Here is a 12,388-nt window from a genome sequence, read left to right on the forward strand (position 1 = left end):
ATGCTTTAATTTCAGGCTAATTTGAAAGTTTAAACAATGTAAATTTCAATAAAAAATTGATAAATGGAGAGGTGTGCTAATGCTTTTGGGATATAGGGGGTCATTCCGAGTTGATCGCTCGTTGCCGATTTTCGCAGCGCAGCGTTCAGGTGAAAAAATGGCATTTATGCGCATGCGTATGCCCCGCAATGCGCATGCGCAACGTACGGGTACAAAGCCCTTTGTGGTTGTGCTCAGGTTCTAGCAAAGTTTTTCTTCGCACTGGCGGTCGCAAGAAGATTGACAGGAAGGGGGCGTTTCTGGGTGTCAACTGACCTTTTTCAGGGAGTGTTTGCAAAAATGCAGGCGTGTCTGAAAAAACACAGGCGTGGCTGGGCGTTCGCTGGGTAGGTGTATGACGTCAAATCCGGACATGAATAGGGTGAAGTGATCGCAAGCGCTGAGTAGGTTCAGAGCTACTCTGAAACTGCACAAACTGTTTTTGCAGAGCTCGGCTGCACATGCGTTCGCACTTCTGCTAAGCTAAAATACACTCCCCAGTGGGCGGTGACATAGTGTTTGCACGGCTGCTAAAACTAGCTAGCGAGCGATCAACTCGGAATGACCCCCATAGTGTGTGTATGAGGCATCTCCTTGTGTAGCAGTTTCCAATGGAACCAAGGTGTCCAAGTGATAAAACCAAGTGGTTCCATTACAAAAATATGTTAAACCATGCTTATCCGAATTTGGTATTTTACCTAAGAACATCCGTTAGCATTAAATTCTTCACATTTTTTTTTTATTTGTTTAAATAGAGTTTATTTCCAATTTTATAAATATAATCAAACACAATGTTCCCTATAGAAATAACTCTTACATCTGAGAGCAGTAGATAATAAAAAACCATGGCACAGTGGTAAAATGTACTTACTTAGTACTGTAAGGTATCAAGTAGAACCATTAACAGCTATATTTTGAATTACAACTTAAATACAAAGAATTCCAGGGCAATGATAATGATAAAAAGTCCAGTGGTCTTCTAAACTCTCCCAAGTCCTAGTCCCTGCTATTAGAGGTTAGGGTACTGAGAAATGCAGCAGTACCATATGGGGATTTTAACCAGGGTCTCCAAATGCATTCGACCTTCAAAGCATTTCTCCGAGCGTACAAACCCATTCCACAATGTCAGGTCCCAGAGGGGCCATCCAGGCTCTTGCACTGCAAACTTTCGCCAACATAGAAGCACATACTGTATTGTGTGGTGTGATTACTCATTTCATCTTTATCCATGATACTCAAAAGATATTCTCAGGGGGGCAGAAGAGGAAAAGAGACACCTGTGGAGGACATCACCCCACTCACCCTATACCAGAAGCTAGAACTGTGCAGACAGGACCATATTAGGTGCCAAAAGGTGACCTACTTACCTGAGCATTTGGTACATGCAGAAGACTATCCCCTCCCCCCTAAATTTGCATAAATGTATTGATGTAAGATAGGTCCAATGTAAAATAATTGTATCTGCTGGAATCTGACCAACATAGTGGCTTTCCATGGTCTGCCCAACGCCACATCCCAGACCATCTCCTCCAGGATCCCCATACTTTATAGTTGAGGTAAAGCGTCTGAGCGTAGGGTACTTGGATAGGAATATAGAAAAGAAACCAGTCTCCTAGGGCCGAGCGTACACAGAATTGTTTCCACAGGAAGTCTAATATACTGAAGCAGGTGGCCATTTGGATATTGAGCTTGCAAAGCATGCCTGAAACATAAATATATGTCCAAATGCCCCGTGGGAAGCCCAAATTCGGAGGTTAATTGACCAAAGAATTTAAAGATTATTGCTTCGTATAACAGTCCCACTGAAATCACCCCCATCGACCCTAGGCCAGGTCCGTTTGTAGCAGGTGTTATTCTTTCACTGTCGCTGATCCTAAGCAGAATTCCAGGAAGATTCTCAACTATGTGCTAGATATGGACAGCCTGAAATAGAAATTGTATACCGGAAATTGCCACTCATCCCAGAAGCCTGTAAAGGGAAATGCCAGACTGAGCAACAGTAGTATGTGCAGATCATCAGCCTGCCCAACATTCGCAGAGATGTGCCAACTGCCTAACGCTTCAATTGGGTAACACCATCTAAAGCTTGCCCACCGGGTCAAAGCTCTGTAAATGTATCACATACCGGAGCTCGGTGCATCAGAGTAAAGTGGTCAATCCTCCAAAAACTGCATTTTCAGAGGTTTGGCCACATTTTTTTTGCTGCATCCCGCCCTTTATATTTGCTATAGCTACAGAATGTTACATCTATCTTTATGTTATATTCTGTATTATAATTCTGTATTGTTTGTTTTATTTATATGGTTCCTCCATATATTTGAGTGCACTTATTTGAACAGAACCTGCCATATTGCTTGGCCAGGCTGCTTATAATTAGACTTCATACAAATAGAATATTGACAAAGTTATCATATTAAGGCCCAGATTTATGAAGTCTTGGAAAGTGATAAATAGCAGTGATAAAGTACCAGCCAAACAGCTCCTAACTGTCATTTTTCAAACACAGCCTGTAACATGGCAGTTAGGAGCTGATTGACTGCTACTTTATCACTGCTATTTATCACTCTCCAAGACTTGGTAAATGGGGGGTATAATTGGCAGAAGGTTTGTACAATGGGATTGCCATGTGACCTCTTTCAGCATTGAGTGTCCTTTCTATATCTAATACATATTTACAAATATGTTAATATCAGTCTAATAAAGTGGTAGGAAACATAAATGTGTGAGCTGCTTAATAGATGTAAATATGCAACAGACTAGGTTAAGGATGCAATATTGCTGCTGTATGCCTTTTACCCAACTATACAGCAACAAAGTATAGCACTTGCTGTAAGACCGTATGCAGGCAGCACAAGCTCGGCCACGCTTGTAATTGCACATGGGATGTCTCATCCAGTCTTCCTCACAGAGATATAACTAATACTATCAATGTCTACCAGGACAGTCATGGACATTCACTGCACAGATTTCCTTGTACAATTAATCTAGAAAGAGCTTTCAATTTCACAGGCCGATGAGCTCCCGATTTCCGAGGACTGAGAAGTACTGAATGATCTGTATTCAATGTGTTTCAGTACCGGTCCGGCCGGGATCCGCAGAGGGGGTCGGACAATGTGTCCAACAAGTCGTCAGACAGTGATGTGAGCGATGTGTCTGCCGTGTCCAGAACAAGCAGTGCCTCCCGTTTCAGCAGTACAAGCTACATGTCTGTGCAGTCTGAGCGGCCGCGGGGGAACCGGAAAATAAAGTGAGCAGAATGTTCTATACGTTTTATATGTAGGCCAGAGCCAGAGATTTAATTTAGACTTTGTTCAAGATAATGATCTTTGAGAGGGCTTCGTGCTCACTGGCATTTGCAATGATTTAGTTATGCATATCGTTAATATTCATCATTAATCACACTGAAATAGAATAATTTTGTAAATATGTAGCAGAACGCCAGTGATTACATAGCCTAATACTGTTATGCAATGTCTGCATATGGTAAGTTATTATATAGCAATACCACTCGAGTATAATGTATCCTTCTTTACTTTATTCTGAAATGAAACGCATAGTAATTAATCACAGGTGATGTCAGACATGGTCTCTTATTTTAAAACAACCAATGTTGTATATATAATAACTAGGGGTCTAATTCACTATGGATGTACTGGGCGTCCCCCCGAATGTCAGTGTAATGGATCGTAGATGTGTGATTTTTCACACATCTACGATCCATGCTGAATTAGGCCATAAATACTTTGCACTACTGTCAGGGGTCAATCCAATTAGGTGTGAGTTTGCAAAAGCGAGTTTGTTTCATGAAACTCACATAAATGCGCACATAGAAGTAATATGAGATCCAAGTAGAAATACCAAATTGCGGTAGTCACAGCGATGTTACGTGACATTTCTACAAGGTGCAACCTGGGAGACGTGCATGAAACCGTAAGGTGAACGTCTGGACCCCATAAAAGTGACAACTAAAATAGCAGGAGGTATAGATGGCTATTAGTGGGTATAAGGCAAGTACTGGAGGTTATTAAAGGGATAATTGTTGCACTTTTTACTAATGGTTGAAAAATGATAGCAAGTGTTTTTCATCAAATGAAAGTCTTACCCGCATTTTGAGGTAATGATTTTTCAGTGTTTTTATACAAGTTTGTAAAACATTGGAGTAAACACTTTTAGCTCTCATTTACAAGTTCTAAAACCCATCTCCCGTCAACACACCATCTCCACGTACCTGTCCCACATCGTTAACACCAATTATTGAGCTTTTAAGAGAAAATCACCTGAAAACTGACATGTCTTACTGGCCAAATTATGCTATGTAAACCCCATATGTAAAGTGCAGTATTAGTCATTGGGTGTGGTGTACCAGAGGTTCTGCACTGTGGGGGTAATTCCAAGTTGATCGCAGCAGGAAATTGTTTAGCAGTTGGGCAAAACCATGTGCACTGCAGGGGGGGCATATTTAACATGTGCAGAGAGAGTTATACATTAACACAAAGATTTTCCCCCCTGAGGAGACTGCACCCAAAACCACAAATGTCATCTAGAAAATGAATGCAAGTTTGGAAATTGGATTGCAAGTATAATTTGCAGTGCGAGTTCGCCGTGAGAACAGCTCGCTGGACCAAACCAAACTGCGCCTAATTGGATTGAGCCTTTAAAATTAACATAGAATTAATTTTTGCATATTATAGTTTGTTTGAAAGTTTGAAGTTCTTTAAAAATTAAAAAATGTGCAAACTACACACAAACGGGATACATGTAAAAACATTGGCCCTCATTCCAAGTTGTTCGCTCACTTGCTGCTTTTAGCAGCCGTGCAAACGCTAAGCCGCCGCCCTCTGGGAGTATATCTTAGCTTAGCAGAAGTGCGACCGAAAGGATCGCAGAGCGGCTACAAAAAAATGATTGTGTAGTTTCTGAGCAGCTCCAGACCTACTCCTAGCTTGCATTCACTTCAGACTATTTAGTTCCTGTTTTGACGTCACGAACACGCCCTGCGTTCGGCCAGCCTCGCCTGCGTTTCCCCCGGCACGCCTGCATCTGATATGCCTGCGTTTTCCCACACACTCCCCGAAAACGGTCAGTTACCTCCCAGAAATGCCCACTTCATGTCAATCACTCTGCGGCGAGCAGTGCGACTGAAAAGCGTCGCTAGACCTTGTGTGAAACTACTTCGGCTTTTGTGAAAGTACGTCGCGCATGCGCATTGCGCCGCATACGCATGCGCAGAAGTGACGCTTTTTTGCCTAAACGCTGCGCTGCGAACGAAAACTGCTAGCGAACAACTCGGAATGACCACCATTGTTGGGTATGGTAACAGGAATCCGTACGTTCCAGTCAGATGTATTTGCATGTATTCTACAATAACGTATCCTAAAACAGATTTATTTAAACCCAGTACAATGTATAAATACTGTAGACCAGGCCTGGCCAACCTGTGGCTCTCCAGCTGTTGTGGAACTACACGTCCCAGCATGCCCTGCCACATTCCCTAATAACAAAACTGTGGCAGGGCATGCTGGGATTTGTGGTTTCACAGCAGCTGGAGAGCTACAGGTTGACCAGGCCTGCTGTAGACTAACAGAATATTACAGTATATAGGCTTTAGAAAGAAAGAAAATATGAATGTTGCATGATTTCCTCTTACGTTTCTTTTCTCCTGCATGTGCTTTGAGAAGCTAACTATCATCTTTTCTTTTTCGCTTGCATGCTCCTTTTCCTTACTGTTGGGCTGGTCAGAAGATTGAGAGAGATAGGGGATAGAAGTGATAGGAAAGAGGGTTGGCAGAGGGGGCAGAACCACAAGGATACAGGCTTCCCCGAGGAGGATGAGGGGGAAGTCCAACAGGAAGGAGATAGTGAGAAGGTGACAGAAGAGTGTCAGGCAGCCAGTGAGAACTCCAACAAGAGAGAAAGCAAGGGCTCCACAGAGGAAGAGAGTCTGCATGGGGAGCAAGATGAGGAGACACAGGAACCAAAGGAACCTCACAAAGAGGATCTGCCAAGGAGGTTATCAGAAAATGACATCAGGTAAAATGTTTATCCTCAGAGTGCTCCCTTTTAGATAGTATTTCCCCATCTCTCCCTTAGGGTCTGTTCACATGTAGTATCACAATAAAAAGTATCCAGTCAGCTTTCCGTGATCCAACCTGGCTTCTGTGCTATTGGCTAAAATAACAAATGAGCCTAAATAAGGGACAAAGCAAGATGTGAAGGTGGGAATGGCACTGTAGATGTCAGTGTGTGTCTTGTAAGGCCTTTATTATCCATTCACATGCTGGAGTGTTTGGCCACGCCAACCAGGACAGGTCACTGTAGTTCAAACTGGAGGCCAGATTGAGCAGCCATGAGGAACACTGTTCCTGAAGACAATCCACCTGCTAATTTATATTGTACCACATGCTAAACTCAGCATCTTATAGCTGAGAAGGTTCTTTCTCCAGCACGCTGAAGTTCCCCATATAGTACAGTGTGAATGAGTAGCAGAGGCTGTCATAGGAACAGTTATCTGTGTGGCTGCTCTTCCCAACCTTCGTCTCCAGGTGCAGTCAGCGCACGTTGGCCAGATGCTCTAACAGTACTGACATATAGACAAGTGCAACGTGTGGTCCTGATGTCACCATGGACTAATGGTGTGTACACACGCTGAGATTTTTCATTACGATTTTGACTATATAGTAAAAATCGCAAAGAAAGTTGCGATGACGATGCGATGCCGATGCGCGGCCCCGCGTGGTCGGCATCGCATGATTAGATAGACTGTGCAGGCAAGTCAGTTTTGACTATCTCGTAGAAAAGATAGTCAAAATTGACACTTAGCCAAAATCGCACATAGGGGGTCATTCCGAGATGATCGTAGCTGTGCTAAATTTAGCCCAGCTACGATCATTCACACTGACATGCGGGGGGACGCCCAGCACAGGGCTAGTCCGCCCCGCATGTCAGTGCCGGCACCCGCCGCAGAAGTGCAAAGGCATCACACAGCGGCGATGCCTTTGCACTTCAAGAGTAGCTCCCGACCAGCGCAGCTTTAGCGTGCTGGCCGGCAGCTACTCATCGCTCCCGGCCTGTGTGACGTCACGCAGCCGCTGCGGCCCGCCCCCGTTCGGTCCGACAGAGGCGATCGTAGCGGCCCGACGGCCTTCGGCCGTCTGGCATGCACCGGCGCACTACGGCACATGCACAGTTCTGACCCGATCGCACCGCTGCGATAAACTGCAGCGTGCGATCGGGTCAGAATGACCCCCATAGTCAGTATCGCAAGCAGTCATTATATGCTTGTGATACCGACCTAGTCCCTGTCGCACAGTGAGAATCGGGGTTAGCCCGAATCTCACCGTGTGTATGCACCTTAACACTTCCTCTACACCAAACAACTAGTTTGTCATTATAGTGTTTTGTACCAGACACAGTAGGTACAGTATATAAATATTTTCTATTTAACCTGTTACTGGTTGAGTCTCCCATATCCAACATGCTTGGGACCAGAAATCCAGATATCAGATTTTTCCGTATTTTGGAACATTTTCCTTCAATAATGCGATATCTTGGGGATGTGACCTAAGTCTAAACACAGAATACATTTATGTTTCATATACACCTTATACATGCAGCCTGAGGGACATTTTATACAATATCTTTTAAGAACTGTGTGTATTAAACAAAGTTTGTGTACATTGGGCCATCAGAGATCAAAGGTGTCAGTTTATTGAGCTAAAACAAATTACGTATTTCGGAATATTCCTTACTTTGTGTATGGGAGACTCAACCTGTAGTAACAATTTATTCAATTGAGAGATGACAGATGTAGCACTTTTTGAAAAGTAATATGACCCCATGTCATTGCAGCTTTGGGAAGAGACCCAAAAAGGACTATACGATTTTATAAGTCTAAAGCATCAACGTGGTTTTATACAGTAGTTATGGGTGCACTTTAAGCTTCCCATACTTTACATTGTCAGTACAGAGGTAGGTAAATTGTGTAAAATTGTTTAGGCTGGAATAACTATGTTTCTCTATCGTCCTAAGTGGATGCTGGGGTTCCTGAAAGGACCATGGGGAATAGCGGCTCCGCAGGAGACAGGGCACAAAAAAGTAAAGCTTTACTAGGTCAGGTGGTGTGCACTGGCTCCTCCCCCTATGACCCTCCTCCAGACTCCAGTTAGATTTTGTGCCCGAACGAGAAGGGTGCAATCTAGGTGGCTCTCCTAAAGAGCTGCTTAGAGAAAGTTTAGTTTAGGTTTTTTTCTTTACAGTGAGTACTGCTGGCAACAGGATCACTGCAACGTGGGACTTAGGGGGAAAGTAGTAAACTCACCTGCATGCAGAGTGGATTTGCTGCTTGGCTACTGGACACCATTAGCTCCAGAGGGATCGAACACAGGCCCAGCCGTGGAGTCCGGTCCCGGAGCCGCGCCGCCGACCCCCTTGCAGATGCTGAAGCGTGAAGAGGTCCGGAAACCGGCGGCTGAAGACTCCTCAGTCTTCATAAGGTAGCGCACAGCACTGCAGCTGTGCGCCATTTTCCTCTCAGCACACTTCACTGGGCAGTCACTGAGGGTGCAGAGCGCTGGGGGGGGGCGCTCTGAGAGGCAAATATAAACCTTATACAAGGCTAAAAATACCTCACATATAGCCCATAGGGGCTATATGGAGATATTTAACCCCTGCCTGACTGGAAAAATAGCGGGAGAAGAACCCGCCGAAAAAGGGGCGGGGCCTATCTCCTCAGCACACGGCGCCATTTTCTGTCACAGCTCCGCTGGTCAGAACGGCTCCCAGGTCTCTCCCCTGCACTGCACTACAGAAACAGGGTAAAACAGAGAGGGGGGGCACATTAATGGCTATATATATATATATTAAAGCAGCTATAAGGGAGCACTTAATATAAGGATATCCCTTGTATATATAGCGCTTTGTGGTGTGTGCTGGCAGACTCTCCCTCTGTCTCCCCAAAAGGGCTAGTGGGTCCTGTCTTCATTAGAGCATTCCCTGTGAGTTTGCGGTGTGTGTCGGTACGTGGTGTCGACATGTATGAGGACGATATTGGTGTGGAGGCGGAGCAATTGCCAAATATGCAGATGTCACCCCCCAGGGGGTCGACACCAGAATGGATGCCTTTATTTGTGGAATTACGTGATGGTTTATCTTCCCTTAAACAGTCAGTTGAGGACATGAGGCGGCCGGACAATCAATTAATGCCTGTCCAGGCGCCTCAAACACCGTCAGGGGCTGTAAAACGCCCTTTGCCTCAGTCGGTCGACACAGACCCAGACACGGGCACTGATTCCAGTGACGACGGTAGAAATTCAAACGTATTTTCCAGTAGGGCCACACGTTATATGATTTTGGCAATGAAGGAGACGTTACATTTAGCTGATACTACAGATACCGTAAAACAGGGTATTATGTATGGTGTGAAAAAACTACAAACAGTTTTTCCTGAATCAGAAGAATTAAATGACGTGTGTGATGAAGCGTGGGTTGCTCCTGATAAAAAGTTGATAATTTCAAAAAAGTTATTGGCATTATACCCTTTCCCGCCAGAGGTTAGGGCGCGCTGGGAAACACCCCCTAAGGTGGACAAGGCGCTCACACGCTTATCCAAACAAGTGGCGTTACCCTCTCCTGAGACGGCCGCACTTAAGGATCCATCAGATAGAAAGATGGAAGTTATTCAAAAGAATATATACACACATGCAGGTGTTATACTACGACCAGCTATAGCAACTGCCTGGATGTGCAGTGCTGGAGTAGTTTGGTCAGAATCCCTGATTGAAAATATTGATACCCTAGATAGGGACAATGTTTTACTGTCGTTAGAACAAATAAAGGATGCATTTATCTATATGCGTGATGCACAGAGGGATATTTGCACACTGGCATCTCGGGTGAGTGCTATGTCCATTTCAGCCAGAAGAGCCTTATGGACACGACAGTGGACAGGCGATGCGGATTCAAAACGTCACATGGAGGTTTTGCCGTATAAAGGGGAGGAGTTATTTGGAGTTGGTCTATCAGACTTGGTGGCCACGGCTACTGCCGGGAAATCCACTTTTTTACCTCAAGTCACTCCCCAACAGAGAAAGGCACCGACCTTTCAACCGCAGCCTTTTCGCTCCTACAAAAATAAGAGAGCAAAGGGCTTGTCGTACCTGCCACGAGGCAGAGGAAGAGGGAAGAGACACCAACAGGCAGCTCCTTCCCAGGAACAGAAGCCCTCCCCGGCTCCTGCAAAAACCTCAGCATGACGCTGGGGCCTCTCAAGCGGACTCGGGGACAGTGGGGGGCCGTCTCAAAAATTACAGCGCGCAGTGGGCTCACTCGCAGGTAGACCCCTGGATCCTGCAGATAATATCTCAGGGGTACAGGTTGGAATTAGAGACGGATCCTCCTCATCGTTTCCTGAAGTCTGCCTTACCAACCGTCTCTTCCGAAAGGGAGAGGGTGTTGGAAGCCATTCACAAGCTGTACGCTCAGCAGGTGATAGTCAAAGTACCCCTATTACAACAAGGAAAGGGGTATTATTCCACTCTATTTGTGGTACCGAAGCCGGATGGCTCGGTAAGGCCTATTCTAAATCTGAAGTCCTTGAACCTCTACATAAAAAAGTTCAAGTTCAAGATGGAGTCACTCAGAGCAGTGATAGCGAACCTGGAAGAAGGGGACTTTATGGTATCCTTGGACATCAAGGATGCGTATCTACACGTTCCGATTTACCCCGCACACCAGGGGTACCTCAGGTTCATTGTTCAAAACTGTCACTATCAGTTTCAGACGCTGCCGTTCGGATTGTCCACGGCGCCTCGGGTCTTTACCAAGGTAATGGCCGAGATGATGATTCTTCTTCGAAGAAAAGGCGTATTAGTTATCCCATACTTGGACGATCTCCTAATAAGGGCAAGGTCCAGAGAACAGCTGGAGACAGCTTTAGCACTATCTCAAGAGGTGCTAAGACAACACGGGTGGATTCTGAATATTCCAAAATCCCATTTAATCCCGACAACTCGTCTGCTGTTCCTAGGAATGATTCTGGACACGGTTCAGAAAAAGGTTTTCCTTCCAGAGGAAAAAGCCAAGGAGTTATCCGATCTGGTCAGGAACCTCCTAAAACCAGGAAAAGTGTCAGTACATCAATGCACAAGAGTCCTGGGAAAAATGGTGGCTTCTTACGAAGCAATTCCATTCGGCAGATTCCATGCAAGAATATTCCAAAGGGATCTGTTGGACAAATGGTCAGGGTCGCATCTGCAGATGCACCTGCGAATAACCCTGTCACCAAAGACAAGGGTGTCACTTCTGTGGTGGTTGCAGAAGGCTCACCTATTAGAAGGCCGCAGATTCGGCATTCAGGATTGGATCCTGGTGACCACGGACGCCAGCCTGAGAGGCTGGGGAGCAGTCACACAAGGAAGAAACTTCCAGGGAGTATGGACGAGTCTGGAAAAGTCTCTTCACATAAACATTCTGGAACTAAGAGCAATCTACAATGCTCTAAGCCAGGCGGAACTTCTCCTGCAAGGAAAGCCGGTGTTGATTCAGTCGGACAACATCACGGCGGTCGCCCATGTAAACAGGCAGGGCGGCACAAGAAGCAGGAGTGCAATGGCAGAAGCTGCCAAGATTCTTCGCTGGGCGGAGAATCACGTGATAGCACTGTCAGCAGTGTTCATCCCGGGCGTGGACAACTGGGAAGCAGACTTCCTCAGCAGACACGATCTTCATCCGGGAGAGTGGGGTCTACATCCAGAAGTCTTCAACATGTTAATAGACCGTTGGGAAAGACCAATTGTAGACATGATGGCGTCTCGCCTCAACAAGAAACTGGACAAATATTGCGCCAGGTCAAGAGATCCACAGGCAATAGCTGTGGACGCACTGGTAACTCCTTGGGTGTACCAGTCAGTGTATGTGTTTCCTCCTCTGCCGCTCATACCAAAGGTATTGAAGATCATACGGCAAAGAAGAGTAAGAACAATACTAGTGGTTCCGGATTGGCCGAGAAGGACTTGGTATCCGGAACTTCAAGAGATGCTCACGGACGAACCGTGGCCTCTACCTCTGAGAAGGGACCTGCTACAGCAGGGTCCCTGTCTTTTTCAAGACTTACCGCGGCTGCGTTTGACGGCATGGCGGTTGAACGCCAGATCCTAAAAGGGAAAGGCATTCCAGAAGAAGTCATTCCTACCTTGATTAAGGCACGGAAGGAAGTCACCGTGAAACATTATCACCGCATTTGGCGAAAATATGTAGCGTGGTGCGAGGATCGGAGGGTTCCGACGGAGGAATTCCAACTGGGTCGTTTCCTACATTTCCTGCAATCAGGATTATCTATGGGTCTCAAATTGGG

The 12,388-nt window shown here is 45.6% G+C and overlaps 1 protein-coding gene across 48 annotated transcripts in view; it reads left to right on the forward strand.

Moving 5' to 3' along the window:
* RIMS2 (regulating synaptic membrane exocytosis 2) overlaps positions 1-12,388 on the forward strand; it is a 995,106-nt gene that overhangs the window by 832,588 nt on the left and 150,130 nt on the right. For 32 of the 48 annotated variants that reach the window (XM_063924252.1, XM_063924259.1, XM_063924274.1 and 29 more), the window contains 2 exons: positions 3,114-3,286; positions 5,779-6,069. In XM_063924252.1, coding sequence (XP_063780322.1) covers positions 3,114-3,286; positions 5,779-6,069 — 464 coding nt within the window. The remainder of the gene's footprint in view (positions 1-3,113; positions 3,287-5,778; positions 6,070-12,388) is intronic. The other 16 variants (XM_063924275.1, XM_063924271.1, XM_063924278.1 and 13 more) reach the window with 1 other exon arrangement.

This window comes from Pseudophryne corroboree, chromosome 5, assembly GCF_028390025.1.
Source record: "Pseudophryne corroboree isolate aPseCor3 chromosome 5, aPseCor3.hap2, whole genome shotgun sequence".
In the NCBI taxonomy this organism is placed as follows: Eukaryota; Metazoa; Chordata; class Amphibia; order Anura; family Myobatrachidae; genus Pseudophryne; species Pseudophryne corroboree.